Source organism: Microchirus variegatus, assembly GCF_963457635.1.
Source record: "Microchirus variegatus genome assembly, chromosome: 5".
In the NCBI taxonomy this organism is placed as follows: domain Eukaryota; kingdom Metazoa; phylum Chordata; class Actinopteri; order Pleuronectiformes; family Soleidae; genus Microchirus; species Microchirus variegatus.
This window is the reverse complement of record NC_139806.1, coordinates 3890515-3908909: the sequence shown is the minus strand read 5'-3', so window position 1 is coordinate 3908909 and position 18395 is coordinate 3890515. Positions and strand designations below refer to the sequence as shown.

The following is an 18395-nucleotide window of genomic DNA, read 5'->3' as shown; positions in this document are numbered from 1 at the left end:
GACCGGGGTCGACTCACGACACATAATAAATGACCTATATTACCTATACAAGTGTGGAAATGCAGTTAAATCCCGAGATTCGACATTTAAACTTAAACAAGAGCACAGAGGTTATTGCAATCCCGGCGTTAATTGTGCTCATGAGCGAAGCAACGACCGCCTCGTATCACATTCACGGCATCGTAATTGGAAAGTTGGTGAAAGTTCCCGAGCTGTAACGTTTAACATTTCGTGGGGGCGATAAAAATACGGCAGCGCCCGAGGAACTCAATTTTTCGGTAGCTGCATTTTGTGATTTTTTTTTTTTTTAATGATGTTTAAAGTTGTTTAATTTGAGAAAAAAGTTTACTACAAAAAATGGTTTGAACCAAAATTTCAGGTCAGTGTTTTCGGTACTGGGATGATGATAAATGCATGTTTGTGTCATTTTTGTCCAGAGCTGTTTATCGCCACCAGGGGGGCCTCAAACTGCAAACTCAGACTCATATTTTATTAATTTTTTGAGAATTAAAAGTACCTGTCTTTATTTGCATGTATTGGATGCATTCATTGTGCATATATTTGCAAAGCATGTAAGTGTTTGTCAGGTAATCAGAAAAAGTAAAAAAAAAAAAATAGGGGCCCCCAAACAGCTAGAAACGGCCCTGTTTTTGTCACACAACCGTGTGTGGTGACAAGAATCAACAACAAAATAGGCTCTTTGAAAGGTTCTCATTCCCTAAAACTGGGCACAACCGAGAAAAAATACAAACAGAAGAGAAGCCACGTGTGCATTTGTACAATAACAATCTAATCCCCTCCCACACACACACACACACACACACAAGCCTCCCAGTGTTTGTATTGCGATGATGCTGTAGCTTATGAGTTAGTGCAGGTCTGAAAAATAACCTTCTCTTCTTTCTCCAGTGTCGTGCAGACAATAAATAAACAAATATCCTACCTTTGCTGATGTCCTGGTACTCCAGCCACAGCTTCCTCTGGACCTGCTTGTTGGGGTACCAGATGGTGCAGGACTCCTGGAAGCCGTAGACCGCCTCCTGCACGTAGTGGTTCCCGAACTCCCGGAGGATGGAGGCGAAGTCGCTGCGCTGCGTGGCCCCGTCCAGAGAGTGGATGGCCGAGCTGAAGGCTGCGGAAGAAAGAGAGGAACGACAGAGCAAAGGGTTAAACACAATAAAAAAAAAACTAAAAAAAAACGTTGAGAGTTTGGTTTCAAAGGACAAATATAATTATGTAAACACACACACACGCACGCACACGTTTTATTGTCTTTGTTCAGCCGTCTTTTATAATCCCCGCCAGTAGAAATTAAATTTTCAAGAATCTTTCGATGAGTCTCACAGGTTCAACACTCAAAGCTGCAGAGACTCTGAGACTCTGAGACAATAAAAAACAAAACAACATCAAAATGACTCTCACTATATTCACTGTTTATAGCACAGATGATACCTCACTGCTGTTTTATATGGACTTTTACAGCACAAGAACACCATCACTGCTCAGACATAATGTGGTCCTTATCATGATTATACTGTAACTAGTGGTATATTATATACATACATATGTACATACATATATATTCATACATATGACGAGGGTAACTGATGTTTAACGGTGCAGTGTGTGCAAAATATAGATGGGTTTATTGGCAGGAATTGAATAAACTTGGCATAAGTATGTTTAAAAAACGGAAGAGTAAAAAGGCCACATGTAAAAAATAACTAAATAACACAGCATGAAAAAGGGTACCCTAACCCAGATTTCTGATATTAAATAATTAGAATTCTGTGATTAAATAAAGTCATAATTGTGAGATTAAAGAAAAAGTCATAATTCTGAGATTAAAGATAAAGGCTGAATTCTGAGATTTGAAAAAATCTGAATTCTGAGATTTAAAAAGTAATAATTCTAAGATTAAAGAAAAAGTCAGAATTGAGATTAAATAAAAAGTCAGAATTCTAAGATTAAAGAAAAAGTCAGAATTCTGAGATTTGACAAAAAGTCAGAATTCTGAGATTTGACAAAAAGTCAGAATTCTGAGATTAAAGTCAAAATTTTATTTAAAAAAAAAAAAATCAGAAATATGAGACTGAAGTCAGAATTTAGAGATTAAAGAAAAAGTCAGAATTCTGAGATTTGAAGAAAAAAAAAATCTGGGATTAAAGAAGTCAGAATTCTGAGATTAAAGAAAGAAGAAATTCTCCTATATCCTCCAAGGTATACGAGTGTGAGGTGAGGATGCACCGGAGGATAAGCATGAATTTATCATATAAATGATATTCTCCTCCATCTAGGTCAGTCAATACCTGCTTTATGCTGTGGCTTCTGATTTTTTTTTTTTTTATCACTTCATGGTGACGGTGATGCTCGTGATAAAATACGGGGGGAATAAGGCTGTAAAAAAAATTAATTCTACTGATGGTAATAATAATTATGTGTTTGTAATCGCTGAATTCGGGGGACGGTCAATTCCCAGGGCTGATACTTGAAGTGCATTGAATGCAGATGAAATTTGGTATGTATAAATATATAAATATATAAATAAATCAGCATGAGAAGATCAAAACACAGCACTTTTTTCTTCTGTTGTTTCAAACAGAATAGAGAATCTTTCATGTTTACAATATGCTGCTTTGTGTTGCCACTGTTGTCTTCCTGCTGTCAGCATTTTTAAATTTTATCTCCGTCTTTATTATCCTGCCACCACTTTTTCTTTCACCCGTCATTATTGCATGCCACTTTTTTTTTTTGTTTGTTTATTTTACCTCGGACACAGTATCAGTTTGCAGAACAACGGGAGCACAGAACACAGAACACAGAACACAGCAGAACCCAGTTTTAATTGTTCTGTTCACTTCACTGCGATTTAAAATAAAACCGTCACGATCCACTTCCTAAATGATCCAAAGATGTGGAAGTGACACTAATTACTGTTCGGAAAACACTCCCAATCCGTCCTGAATGGTGTCATCAGATCTCAGAATCTCAGAATTCTAATTGATTAATCTCAGAATATCTCAAGTAATAATTATGAGTTAAAAGAAAGTCATAATTCTGAGATTGAAGAAAAAGTCATAGTTCTGAGATCAAAAAAAGTAATAATTCTGAGTTTAAAGCGGAACTAGACCGGAAGTTCCTATTATCGCTGTTTTTTTTGGTGTGTATCTGCGTCATTACCTTGTTTATGAAGCCTGACGGTTCGAAACAAACAGTTCAGCCATTGCTGAGAAAGTTGCGTTTTATTGTAATCTCGGGGCTCAACGAGATCACTGAAAATCCCGTTAACGTTACGTAAGCAGCGGTTCTCCTGAACAAACGATCGTCCTGCTCCGGGCGGTAGTCCGGGCACATCCGGTTGCGTACATTGAACCGCAGAAGAAGAATAACGTCCGTTGTAGAGGTGTTTCACGAGCAAAAGTGTCTTCTGACTCTGGGTCTGACTCCGGTTTAAAGTCATAAAGGGACTGCGGCGGGGAGTCGTGACGAAGCTATTTTTAAACACTGTTAAAACAATGTTTTGATAATGAGTAGCAATGCATCCACCGCTCCAGAGAGGGAGCTGCGCTTCTGAGAGCTGACGTGATAGATTACGTCACTTCCAGATACCTGGCCAATCACAACACAGGTGGGAAGGCTCTACGCTGGCTGGCCAATCACAACACACTCTGTCTTCTCGGGCGAGATTAATGGCTGAAATAGCGCGACTGACAAGCGCTTCGAAAAGGACAGATTTCAATCGGCTCGTTTACATCAACTAGGAGGATTTTGACCATAAAAACAACTTAATATATGTAAGTAGACCTCCATAACTCACATATATGTGCAACAGGACCACTCTATGTGACCTTTAAAGAAAGTCATAATTCGGAGATTAAATAAAAAATATGATTTTTGAGATTAAACAAAGTCTGAATTCTGAGATTAAAAAAATCAGAAATCTCATTAATCTGAGATGAAAGAAAAGGGTTAGAATTCTGAGATAAAACAAATAAATCATATTTCTGATATTAATAAAGTCATAATTCTGAGTTTGAATAAACTCATAATTCTGAGATTAAAGATGGAATCAGATGTTTGAGATAAAAAAGTCAGAATTCTGAGATAAAAAAAAGGTCCAAAATCTGACATTAAAGAGTCATTATTCTGAGATGAAAGAAAGTCTTTATCCTGTGATTAAAGAAAAATACACAATTCTGAGATTAAAATAGGTCAGAATTCTGAGATTTGAAAATTGGTCAGAATTCTGAGATTTAAAAAACAAAAAAAAAATCTAAAATCTGAGATTAAAGTCGGAATCCTGAGATTAAAACAGTCAGAATTCTTAGATTAAAGCAAATGTTTTTTTTTTTACTTTTTGTACATTCTTAACAGAGCTGTAGTTCAGAATTCAGAAAAAAGTACTTCTCATAACTTTTCAAACATAATTCTGACGATTCGTGCCCGAGTCGTACTGTTGTCAAAGCAGGAAATTAGAACTGTGTTGGTGGATTTGAGGTTGAAAATACTTGGTATGAATTTGGCACCACACATGAAAATAAATAAATAAGGTGTATAAATACATACATACGCCCGTGTGATATTTTTGGGGCTGGATCTGTCGTATTTTCAACATGAATTGTAATAAAAGAGCTCCACGATAATCACACATTGACAAATGAGCAAAGGGACCAGACGGAGTCTATTGTGTGTGAATTCGCCCGAGTGAAACTTGCAGAAACCCCCGGAAAATAAAGTGCAAAAGAAAGCGTGTCTGACATGATACGCTGACCACACTATAACAAAATGACCATGTGCTCACTGGGGGGTTCTCTCTCTCTCTCTCTCTCTTTCTCTCTCCACCCTTTGGCAAACAGAGTGAAGCAAAAGTGCAACAGCAGTTTATCATTATCATTTTCCAGGAGAAGCAGTATTAATATCTCAGCACTCACGCTCCGCTCGCTCTTACTTCTCCTCTGAAATTAAATTAGGGGCCCAGTGAAGTGAGGGCCAGAGAGTGCAGCGAGGATGAGCGATGGCCTTCGCTATCAGATGTAAGAATCAGCGCACTAACCCCCCCCCCCTCCTAACTCTGGTGGCTGGTGAAAAATGATGAGCTAATGTGGGAAATAGGAATTTAAAAAAAAAAAAGAGAAAGAGCAGAGAGGAAATAGAAAGTGTATCCTGAGTATTTACAGTCGCGGTGGCTGCACTTATCAGAATGGAAAGTGTTTATGATGCAATAAAAAATACAGAATTCAAATTATTAAATGTCTTTTTTTGCCCCACTGCAACCAAGGAGAATAATGTCACTATATGAACATAAAGCCGAGACACAGAGGAGCCGTCATATATGCTTTTATAGAATAACCATACGTTGTCGAGCGCTGAGACATCAGCCATCAGGAACGATTCAGTGCAATCCTCGATGTGTCATCAGCAGCCGGGAGCAGCCTTCAGTGGATGTGCCGCTCGTCTAATACCTACACATTGTTATCGTACTCTGTGAATTGTCCCATATCGCGAGGCGTCACCGTAGATACAGAGCTCTGTGATATATGACGAGCTATCACAGCGGAAAATAAAGGTACGGCAACACACACACTGCAGTACAGTGTTTCTGTGCACTGACCTCCATCAACACATCCACATACACATAATGTGTCATATCTGCATGTGATGTTCGCATTTTAACCATAAGCAGTAGAGAAAAAAAGTGAGGAAGAGTCTGCTTGTTGTTAAAATGAGGTCTATTGGAGCATGAGCCTGGATTAAAACATCAGTTAACACTTAATTGAGGAGTTTAGTGGTCGTAATCAATAGTTTTGAATCCTCTTAAATAGAATTTGGTGTTTGAAATGAAAGGTTAGTAAAGTGAAGGCGACTGCTGGTTGTAAAAAATATGGTCTACGGGGGCATGAGCCTGGTTTATAAACATCAGTCAGTTAAGTTTAAAATAGTTTCAAGTCTTCTTAAATAGAATATGATGTTTGAAATAAAAAGGTTTGAAAAGTGAAGACAAGGACTCTGCTGGTTGTAAAAGATATGGTCTATGGGAGCATGAGCCTGGTTTATGACATCAGTCAACACTTCACTGAGGAGTTTAGTGGTGTTAATCAATAGTTTCAAGTCCTCTTAAATAGAATATGATGTTTTGAACAAAAGGTTTAGGTGAAGGCAACTGCTGGTTGTAAAGAATATGGTCTATGGGAGCATCAGTCTGGTTTCTTAACATCAGTAAACAATTAATTTAGGTGTTTGGTGGCCATAATCAAGAGTTTCAAGTCCTCTGAAATAGAATTTGATGTTTGAAAAGTGAAGACAAGGACTCTGCTGGTTGTATAAATATGGTCTATGGGAGCATGAGTGTGGTTTATAAACATCAGTAAACACTTCCTTGAGGAGTTTAGTGGCCTTAATCAAGAGTTTCAAGTCCTCTTAAATCGAATATGATGTGTGAAATATACGGTCTGAAAAGTGATGGAGACTGCTGGTTGTAAAAATATGGTCTATGGGAGCATAAGCCTGGTTTCTAAACATCAGTAAACAATTAATTGAGGGGTTTGGTTTATAACAGTTTCAAGTCCTCTGAATTAAATATGTTTGAAAAGTGAAGACGAGGACTCTGCTGGCTGTAAAAATATGGTCTATGGAACATGAGCCTGGTTTATGAAATCAGTAAACACTTCCTTGAGGAGTTTAGTGGCCTTAATCAAGAGTTTCAGGTCCTCTGAAATAGAATTTCATGTTTGAAAAGTGAAGACGAGGACATTGCTGGTTGTATAAATACAGTCTATGGGAGCATGAGCCTGGTTTATGACATCAGTAAACACTCCATTGAGGAGTTTAGTTTGGTTTAGAATAGTTTCAAGTCCTCTTAAATAGAAAAGGTGTGTGAAATAAACGGTTTGAAAAGTGACGGTGACTGCTGGTTGTAAAAATGTGGTCTATGGGAGCATGAGCCTAGTTTATGACATCAGTAAACACTTCATTGAGGAGTTTGGTTTAGAACAGTTTCAAGTCCTCTTAAATAGAATATGATGTTTGAAAAAGAGCTGTTTACCTCGATGTGTCGCATGAATTAGGACGTGATGAATAAATGATGGTCGGTGCAGTCAACATGAAGGCTTTACGCCGCCAGAGAACGGTCTCCATCCACAATAAATAAACAACAAATCAACAAAATGAGAAACGTGACACAGGGATAAAGTTTGCCAGGAGCAGATGGAGGTTTACCTTGAGAGAGGACCCACTGGTTAAGTTTGACGTGGTAGAGCACGGAGCGCAGGTTCCAGTGCTGAACGAGGGGGTATCCAGACACCTCGCTGTAGTTCACCATACCTGCACAAACACACACACAATATACAGGAAATATCAACACATGGATGTTTCACTCGTCCCTCCTCCTCCACAGCGGTGAGGAGGAGGTGAGATTCCAATCTCCAGCGCCGCATCAAAAGGTTTGGCCGCCTCATCTCATTCCTGTTTACTTTACCTTAAGAATATCTGTCATAAATATTAATAGAGTCGTACATCGACGACAGGAGAGCGAAGCAAACGGCGTCTCCGACGTCACATCAAAGTGGAGCCTGAACTGCAGTTAACCCAACCCCGAGTGGAAATGACAACATGAATGTAAAAATGTGTTGAAAAGCGCAGGCTCGTGTCAGGATTATTCACATGAAACGAGAGTGTCAAAAAAAATCATTACTTCTCTTTAGCGCAAAGTTTCTGCATCGTATTTAATTAGAATGAGAATTGTTGAACTGACGTTCACAAACTGTGACGCTCAAATTCATACGATTTACAAAACTGTGAAAACAGAATAGAATCCCTGACCCTGACAGGCTTCATACTTTGGGATTACAGCAGATTAACACACACACACACAGAACGAGTTTCAAACAGAGCTGTTTAAAGGGATAAAAACACTTATTTTAGGAAGCTGCGACCTCAAACACACAGCGAAACGTTCTTTATTCATTTTTGTTATCACTTAAAATAAAAATTAAAAAAAAGTTCCACTAAAACACGAGTCAAGCATCATTAGATGAGAAAAAAAAAACAAAAAAAAAACGTAACTACCGCCCGTCAGAACCCTTGATTCATCCAAACGCGACAGTGTTGTTCAGGGACAGAACGCCTGCTACGATCAAAGCATCATTTCATCACTGTGTGATCATTATTTCATCATCTGCAGCAGTGAGGGTCAAACAGCTGAGTTTTATCAGACTAATGGTTGAACTTAACTCTGGATACGGAGGCGTCTGAAACCTGCTTTCTACTAAATGGCCACTAGGGGTGAATCTACTGGTTTGTACGAAAGTCTACAAAAATATACTTTCATGATAATATCGTATCGTGGCTTAAATATTGTGATAATATGGTATTGTGGTCTTATCGTGATAATATTGTATTGTGGCTTAAATATCGTGATAATATCATATTGTGGTTTAAATATCATGATAATATCGTATTGTGGCTTAAATATCCTGATTATATCATATTGTGGCTTAAATATAGTAATAATATCATATTGTGGTTTAAATATCATGCTAATATCGTATTGTGGCTTAAATATAGTGATAATATCGTATCGTGGCTTGAATATCGCGATAATATCGTATAGTTGCATAAATATCGTATTGTGGTCTTATTGTGATATCGTATCGTTGCATAATATCGTATTGTGGTCTTATTCTGATAATATTGTATCGTGGCTTAAATATCGTGATAATATCATATTGTGGCTTAAATATCGTGATAATATGGTATTGTGGAATAAATATAGTGATTATATCGTATTGTGATCTTATCGTGATAACATTGTATATTGGTCTTATTGTGATAAAGTATTGTGGCTTAAATATAGTAATAATATCATATTGTGGCTTAAATATCGTGATAATATCGTATTGTGGCTTAAATATCGAGATAATATCATATTGTGGCTTAAATATAATGATAATATCATATTGTGGCTTAAATATAGTGATAATACCATATTGTGGTTTAAATATCATGATAATATCGTATTGTGGCTTAAATATAGTGATAATACCATATTGTGGTTTAAATACCATGATAATATTGTATTGTGGTTTAAATTTTGTGATAATATGGTATCATGGCTTAAATATCAACAGACTGCCGACCACTGATTGGTCAGAGAGTCAACACTGAACAAGTTATGTTTTGTGTGTGTTACTTCATAATAGGTCCCATGAAGTCATGGGAAACGACGTGCCAAACTGATTCGAGTCCAGCTAGAACTGCGTTTGCCAATATCTGATAACACATTCTATAGCCAATATCGGCCGATACCATGCTGATAACAACCGTCGTTATCTTCATAACTACATCGCTGTAGCGACATAATCCATCTTCTTTTTTAGTCAATTAGTGAACGGGAAATGAGGTCGATAGTGATCGTCACACCAGACCCTCTTTGACCCAGGTCAGATCAGTTCAGGTCTTTGTGAATTTGCGCAAAACATTCGCAAACATTTTTTGCACAAATCTGCATCCGTGCGATTCTTCTCCTGAAAGTTAAAATCTGAATTTGGGTTACAGCGGCGCGAGTAGCGCTTTGACTCACTTTGTGAACTACCCACTTTGTGATTGACAGTAAAATCAGGTTGTTGGTGTTTTCGGGGCCTTGGGGGCGTCTGAAGCAAAGCGCTGACTTTTTTCCTCATTAAAAAACACATTTACGAGTGAGGCTTCTGTTGATTTATTGCGAGAGAAAAAAAAAAACCTCCTCATGCAAGAGTTATGGAAATAAGTTGTGACTTTTGAAAGTGACTCCCGGGCTCATTTGGACACAAGACAGATGTGTAAAACTTAGACATTATTTATTGGGCATTACTGAAATTTGGGGTGTTATTTACGAGCGAGGTGTCGCGGCTGAAAGGGCTGCAGACCAAACATACATCATCGTAATTAAGGACTGACAAACAAAAAAAAGCTTTACTTATAGGGAGGCCCATGCTTACCCTTTAAATGTTAATAAAAAGCTATGGGTGAATTCCACTTCCTTGCTTATTCCTCAATCTTAACCCAAAAATGTGCGCTCCCTCTAGTGCAAGTGCTGTCCCGATTCTCAGAAAAAGTTGAGGTTGAGGGCTGTATCGCCCTCAATATTGAGATTTTCCGAGACTAAGAGAAGGGCTACCCAGAATGCATTGCGTGTTTTGACATAACAAAGATGGCGTCGAAAGCAGCGAAAACGAGTGCGCTACAAATGTAAGTATTTTCTTTGTTAATAGAGATATAAAAATGATGAAAACCATTGTATTATCTTAGTTTAGGCCCAGATTATGGATTACTGACGTCATTGTTGCGTAACATTTATTTTTATTTTACCATCTTTTGTCAATAGCCGGCCGGTGCGGACAAGCGTTCTTCTTCTTCTTTTTTGGAGTTGACAGACTGGACGCAGCTTTCGCATTATTCTGCCCCCTACAGTCTGAAGACGTATTTGCATTTAAGGGGTGTCCCATTTCTAAGTGACAAAATAACCCTCAACACTTGGTTTTGAGGGCCAGTTAAAGGGATAGTTTGGGAATTTTGAACATAAGACCTATTTTCCAACTCAGCCGGTGTGATGGAGACGTCTGGAGACGTTTTCGAGAAATTTCATTCAGTTCTTCTAGTTGCCGAGTTCGCTGATGCTATGGCTAGCTCAAGTCAATGATACAAGTTAGCATGGCATTAAAAACACTCATACCGACTACACAGTGCACCTGAGGCAAATCGACTGTAACGGCAGACTATCGATGTACATATCTGTGTTGATAGAATAATATTTGAAACAAAACTTACGTCGCATCGCATGAACTACTTTTTCAGCAGCAGCGGAATCAGAATTGTACCATTGACTTGCGCTAGCCATAGCATCAGCGAACTCAGGAACTAGAAGAACTGAATGAAATTTCTTGAAAACGTCTCCAGACGTCTCCATCACACCGGCTGAGTTGGAAAATAGGTCTCATGTCCAAAATTCCGAACTATCACTTTAAGATTAAGGGTTAAGATGAGGGTTAAGATTGGAATTGGCCCCAAGAGACCATTCGGACGGCGCTGGTTTTGCTCCAAAGTATCAGAAAATGTGACAATTATGTAAAGTCGCGTCATTTATTTGTGTGAGTGGAAAAAACAGATCACGTGAGGTACGGTGAGCGGAAAAAAAAAACCCCAGCGAGGTTTGGCCGAGGCCCGACACACCCACTACGAACTTGACGAATAAGCCTCTAAATGTGATGTTCCTGCATTGTCCTCACCTTCAGCTGCATCCATTTATCCCCTCTTATGGGAAACGACTCCACCGGAACGATAGATATGTTCCCCGGCACCGAGGGAGCAAGAGCACGCCGCTGCCTAACCTCCGCAAACCCACCCCCCACCAGCCTCCACCCCCTGCCAGCCAGCCAGGCAGCCACCCTTAGTGAAAATGAATAACAAGCCCAAAACATATATAGCAGCGCAGCGTATTCTTCTTCTTGCTGAAAGGCCTTGTCTCCCTTTTAGCCCTGGGGTGCTCTGCTCTCATTGTCTGACAGAATGATTAATTTGAGTGAACTTCACTTTACAAACATCCCAAGTTCACAGTCTCCCCTCTCTCGCCAGACGCCTTTTTTTCCAAGAGGCGGAACCTCCGGTCAGGGTCTGTGCCACGGTTCCCTTTGTAAACAAAAACCAGAGACGCCAACAAATAAACAACAATGGCTTTCTTGGAAGCAGTTGGGGCCAAATGGTGAAGGGACCGCGTCCACTGTCCAATATATATATATATATATATATATATATGTACATATATATAGTAATTGCCATGAATTTGTGTGCAACCACGATAAGAGCACCTATACTCGTGGTGAAGGGGGTTCGCTTTAGCTCAGAAGTGGAAATTAACTGAATAAATTTACTCGAGAGTGCCGAGTGCACTTTTTCAGCCTCTCAAGCTGGATTTGAGTGCCTCCATTTCATGAATCGTCGTGTTTATCATTCTCCAGATGGAAATAGCAGTGACAAACTGCATTTATATATACAAAATGTACAGTTTGAATGGAAGGAGCCACTCCTGGTGTAGCCAAAGATTTTTCTAATTTCTCCCCCCCCACCCACCGACCAAAAGAAGTCAATAAATAATGTAATAAATGGACTTATTAAAATGCACCGAGTGACCCCTTACACATGGAACAACCCGGGTGATGCAACGTGATGCAAGAGCCAATAAATGTGGTTCTGCTCCAACGGGAGATATTTTGCTTCGATGACTTAAAGAAGATAGTTTATTTTTTATAGTGTGCCACATTGAAGTGTACGGCTGCTGTAATACATCACTTGAGACATGATTTTATTTATTTTTTTGCCACCTTTCTACTCCGACTAGAGCTGAATTTGTGTCTATATATATTATATATTATCGTTTCATTTTCTATCTTTGAAGCTAAATCATATTAACTTGGTCTACGCTTCAGTCCATTATATATATATATATATATATATTCTTGTTTACTATCGCTTATTTCAGTGTTGTGTTTCTACTCTTTTGGTTTTTGTTAGATTGTTGAGATCTACCGTGCGTGAGTATATTATGCTCGCAGAAATGTGAGCATAATATACATGTTGTTGATTCAAATTAATCAAATATACTAAATTATCCAACAGCTGCAGAACAAAGTACCTCACACATACTGTATGATTCTGGTCATTGTAGACTAATCTAACCAACTTTTTGGACGTGGTTTCCTCCAAAAAGTTGCCAGGACTCGGGTAAAGCTCCTGTAATTTGTAATTATCGTGCTCAGCGTGACTTATTGGTCCAAAAACGCCTCGACTGTTTCGTAATCTTTCGTTTCTTATTAATTCCAAAGCGAAAGAAAAAAACACATCCACTTGCTTATTAACCTGATGCCCTTTGTAATATTTGCTCTTTATAAGCTAATGGCATTTTACATAAGTCGCTTTTACCACTGACGGCTCTGAATTCAGACTCTTATCTTCTGCTCTGCTTTAATTTGCGAGGATTCTACGACGAGGAAAAGTTGCCATAAATATGCATAAGGTAAACGTAACCCAAAAACAACATTTAAGGGACGATTTGAAGCCAAATTTGATTGCAGACCTCCAGTGGTAATGACTTTCAGGGACATTTTTTAATTATTCCTCTGAGCTGATTAATTGAGTGGATTCGCGGCGGCCATTTCCTGGTTTTAATCGACAATTAATTAAAGTAGCTGACAACAATAATAAATACAGCTGCTGGTCACAGCCTGGCTCTGTGGTGCTGCACGGTTTGGAGGCTCAGACTGTTTGTGTAAATGTTCCTCTTCACGTCTCGTTTTCAGTTTTGTAGATGTACGCAGTGACATAACTTTATTGATTCACTGTTAAAATGACGTTTTTAAATCCGACCTGAGCCTTTAAATCACATGATCACACAGAGGTTTTTTTTCCACCACAGATTTAAAATCTCTCGTTAACTTAGCTCATAATGCTAAAGCTAACATCACATAAGCATCACCGTTTCTGAAAGAGCTACGTTAGCTGGTGAAGCTAATAATATGTCAGTGACATTAGAGTACAAACAGTGACTGACTTAGCGTTTGACGCTAACAATGTGATGCTAATGAACACTGGTCGTCAGATTTAACCTTGTTAGCTTACTTGTTTTGTTTTTCTTGGTGTTTTTTTTTTAATGGCAGCTAAGCTAACATCTGTTATGTTCTTCATCTCTGGCTTAGCTTAGCTTGTAGAGCTAATGATAGTCAATAGACCTTGACTAAGCTAACTTAGCCGACTTGTACAGCTAACTGTACAGCGTGTACAGTTAGCAGGGACCGTACCTATGTTCCCCGGGTCCTATGTTCCCCGCTTTGTATGTGACCGGGGAACATAAGACCCTTTCTCTAAACCTAACCCTTACCCTACCCTTTTTCAAAAAAACATAGGTACGACCCCATATAAAGGCAGAAAATGAATGAGTGTGTTGTGTGTGTGTCCTCTCTGTCGCCCCCTGGTGTTAAACGTCCTGACCAGCGTCCTCATAATTTCACAGCAGTAAAGCAGCGTAAAATAAGCACACAAAAAAAGAGTCCAGACGGACATTTTGAGGCTTCGTTTTTAAAGGGTCGTGCTATTTTTCAAGGCTAAGGGTCGGTCACGCTGAATATACGTCAACCTGTAGAAGATAAATCTGTACATTTTTAAAAAAAACGGCGTTCTTGTCCTGCTTTATTTTCTGGATGTGTTCCAATGAAGTGATTGAGAACTTAAAAACACGACCACTAGTTTTAACACTATAACAGAACTACATCATCGGCGAAGCCCAACCATGTGGTAATTAGGGGAGGGCACCTGTGAAGTGTGAAAACTCAAGGTGACACGAGCCTCTCATTTCCGGCGCTCTGAAGCAACGCTGAAGGGAACCGATGGCGGAACCAAGACTGGAGAGCGGTTGAGCAGATACCTCTGTGCTCTCGCGGACACGAGGCCATATGCTTCAGCTTTAATTGTGAGGGACTTGGGGAGAAAGGGACTCTGGGTTGAACTATGAATCATTGCCACTCTGTCTGCCTCAGACGCCTCATTCCTCTGGATTTCCCGACGCTGCCCACGCCGCTCTCGCCCCCCCCCTCTCTATAAATAAGCCGGTCCCGTCCTGGTGCGCGTGTTAAACAGACGAGCCGACGCCACGATTTGCCTCAGTTTACACGCCGTTTACACGCCGTTTTCAAGCCTAATTAAATTTTAAAAGTACAGAACAGTCACCGACGCGAGTTAATGAAAACAAAAGAAGGCTGCTCGTTAAACCACTGAGTCTGGGTTCAATGTACAAATATGATCATGATCTACGTCACATTTCAGTTCAATAACATGCTAATAAAGTTGTAAAAGGAAGCCAATATTGTGATATCTTCTAATAAAATCTTATTTCTGTGGGGTTTTTTTCCAGACTGTACCATTATCACTAATATTAAAGGTGCATTATGTAATAAATCATAAAATCCTCCTAATATGTCACAGAGACTCAGGAATAATGTTCATATAACAAACTGAACTCACCAACAACAACAGTACAGACAAAATATTTGCATTAAAAAAAATATATTTTGCAGACTGCAAATCATGTTTATGTTTTGAAATTATGTTTTGAAATCATGTTTTGGCATGTGGCGCCACCTACCGCCGTCTACCAACCGTTGCAGTCAGTAGAGTCTCAGCTGCCGAGCAACCACGGGTTGCCAGTTACGTCAGAAAACGAAACCTAAAAGACCTCGGTATTTTGAATTTGAGTGTAGTAACCGCTTTTGGCCACATTCTTACATATGGCGCCTTTAAATTAAAATTCGCCCGTTCTTATGCCCCACACTCATTTTTCTTTGCCATACCGGTATTTTACATTGTGACAATAATGATGTAAAAAAAAAAGATGGAAGCGTGATAATAATCCCTATTGACAAAGTGTTGACGGTTACAGTTAATAAACCCTGGACATGGATCAAAAAGCTCAGAGGCACAGACTCCTTCCAGTGCTAATGCTCTTCAAATCATGCTTTTACTAGTGACGTTTTCTTGCATTATTAATTTTAGCTAAAGCTGTGAAAAGCACTTAAAAAAACACAAGCCAGAGACTCGTCCTGAAGCCACCCACTGTTGTTTTTGTGCCACGTACTTTCCTTTCTCTGATTTTGTCTGCTTATTGCGGTATTATTCCCTCAGTCGTGGCAGGTATTTTTTTTCTTATTCTTCCCTCCTGCTAATGAGGCGACACTCGTCGCATTACTGTGCCACCACCGTGCTTCACCAGAGAGACGGTGTTGAGTTAAGTGATGAATCAGTGAAGAACAAAAGCCTCATCTCCAACTTGTGCTCGCCACATTATTTTGGGCCAATTCCAATTCCTATCTTAACCCTCAATCTCAACCCTTAATCTTAACTGGCCTCAAAACCAAGTGTTGAGGGTTATTTTGTCACTTAGAAATGGGACACCCCTTAAATGCAGATACGTCTTCAGACTGTAGGGGGCAGAATAACGCCAAAGCTGCGTCCAGTCTGTCAACTCGAAAAAGAAGAAGAAGAAGAACACATTTACGTCAGGATTATTTATTACGATCCGTTTGTCAGTCAAGTTATTAGGTTGTCAGTTAGTTATAAGATGATACTCATACAAATATTCAGCTGACAGTTACCACACACCACGACTTATTGAAAAGTAAACCATAGCAAACGATCGCGTGTCCGCACCGGCCGACTATTGACAAAAGATCGTAAAATGAAAATAAATGTTACGCAACAATGACGTCAGTAATCCATAATATGGGCCTAAACTAAGATAATACAATGGTTTTCATCATTTTTATATCTCTATTAACAAAGAAAATACTTCATTTGTAGCGTACTCGTTTTTGCTGCTTTTGGCGCCATCTTTGTTCTGTCAAAACACGCAATGCATTCTGGGTAGCCCTTTCACCCAAGGGTGGTCTCGTAAAATCTCGATATTGAGGGCGATGCAGCCCTTAAACTTGGAATTGGAATTCACCCAAAGTCTCAATGTCCAAAAACAGTAGCCTAGAAATCTGGACGCACCTTAGCGCTAGCAAATTTAGTTTGCAGCCAGGGTTCAGCCTAGAAACTCCTCGTTAGCTTGCGAGTTGGTTTGGCCAATCACATCGTGGATAGAGGACTATCCATAACGACGACTGAGTTACGATTATTTATCCCGCCCCTCGGATTGAGCCCAGATCACACCCAAATTTGGTTTGCCAGGCTATAAAAACAGGCCAAAATATAGAAACTTGGCTTTCAGAAACAGTCAGAATTGTTTTTCCGCTAGCGCAAACCGTCGCATAATTGTGGTAATGCAAAGTGTGTTTGCGCGATACGGTCGGTGTTAAAGGGTTAAACCCGTAGGGGAAGCCTAATTAACGTCACGAAAAAAGGTATTTTCCACCACATTTGTTCAAGACGTGCTTGAGCGTTTCCGACACACGTCAATGCCGACCTTTGAGAGTTTGTGAAGCTCAGCAGATCATTTCAAAAAATGACAACGTTCTGCTTTGCTGGCGGTTTGACCCCCTGACAAACACGGTCTAATACGACATGGCAAAAAAAAAAAAAAAAAAAAAAAGGCACGGCGAGGTATAATTTAATGGTCAGCTCGCTCAGCGTTGCTGTGACTGAAGTGTTTCTTTGCTCCACATAAATGAATCATTAAAATGTAATCATTCTGGTTTGTGGACAAAAACAAGATATTCGAGAACATCATAATTTCCAGGTCTGACAAACATTGATCAACATTTAACATTTTCGGACATTTTATGAACTAAACCAGTGTTTCCCAACCCTGGTCCTCAGGGAACTCTGCCCTGCCATGTTTTAGATGTTACCCTGCTCCAAAAACACCTGATTCAGATGATTACATTTTTGAAAAAAAAAAATAGACGAAAGTTGAAACATTACATTTTTGGGGAAAATAAGACAAAAGTTGACATTACATAACAAAAAAAAAAAAATTGTAACAAAAGTTGAAATATGACTTTTTTTGACAAAAAATGGACAAAAATCTAAATATTACATTTTTTGAAAAAATTTGAAAATTTGAAAAAAATTTATTATTTTAAATAACATAACATAACATAATTTGAAACATAATTTTTTTTTGAAAAAAATAATTGACAAAAGTTTGTCATTAGGCTTCTGCAGAGCTGGCGAGTTATTTGATTTTGGAGCCGGGCAACATCTAAAACACGGCAGGGCAGTGTTCCCTGAACCAAACGATTAATCGAGAAAATAATCGACAGAATAATTACCTAAATAATAAATAGTTCGTTGCAGCTCTAGAGTCCTTTGCCTTATTTTGAAATAGGGATGGCATGATTTTCAGAAATGGGAATAAATGGCTTAGCTTTTTGTCTCCTGCTGCAGGAGACAAAAAGTGTCTATTCCGTTATTTAATCCGCTGTTGAATGAACTTTTCATCTGCACTTCTTTGTGTTTTTAATGCTGTTGCCTCCATCTGTCTAGACATAAAATAAATCACCTCCTTTGTGCAGCGCAGGAACTGCAAACACTGTTCTAAATGTTTCTTTTGAGACCACCAAGGACGTCTTTTTTTTTATAGCCAAACATATTATTCCACGGAAACTCTCATTTTGTGTTGCGATTAGTGCTGGCGGAGATTACCCATCTGAAAGGAGACGAGCTCACGTGGAAAGTAGAAAAACTATGTATTATGCTAATTCTGGACAGTAATCTCTCTTTGGCCTCGTAAGCGCTAACCTCACCGTCCCCCCGCTGGAGTCCGCTCATCCTTTCTGAGGGGCCACCATTATCAGAGAAGGATCCTGCGCTGTACTGCGTTTAGTTTCCCCCGTTAGATTACAGAATGTCTTCTTTGCTTCTTACTCTTCGCT

The 18395-nt window shown here is 39.2% G+C and overlaps 1 protein-coding gene across 1 annotated transcript in view; it reads right to left on the bottom strand.

Moving 5' to 3' along the window:
* Positions 1–18395, bottom strand: part of astn1 (astrotactin 1) — a gene marked incomplete at both ends in the record, with an annotated part of 401060 nt that overhangs the window by 162815 nt on the left and 219850 nt on the right. The window contains 2 exons of the mRNA XM_083888886.1: positions 944–1132; positions 7216–7320. Of these exons, the coding sequence (XP_083745012.1) occupies positions 944–1132; positions 7216–7320 (294 nt within the window). The remainder of the gene's footprint in view (positions 1–943; positions 1133–7215; positions 7321–18395) is intronic.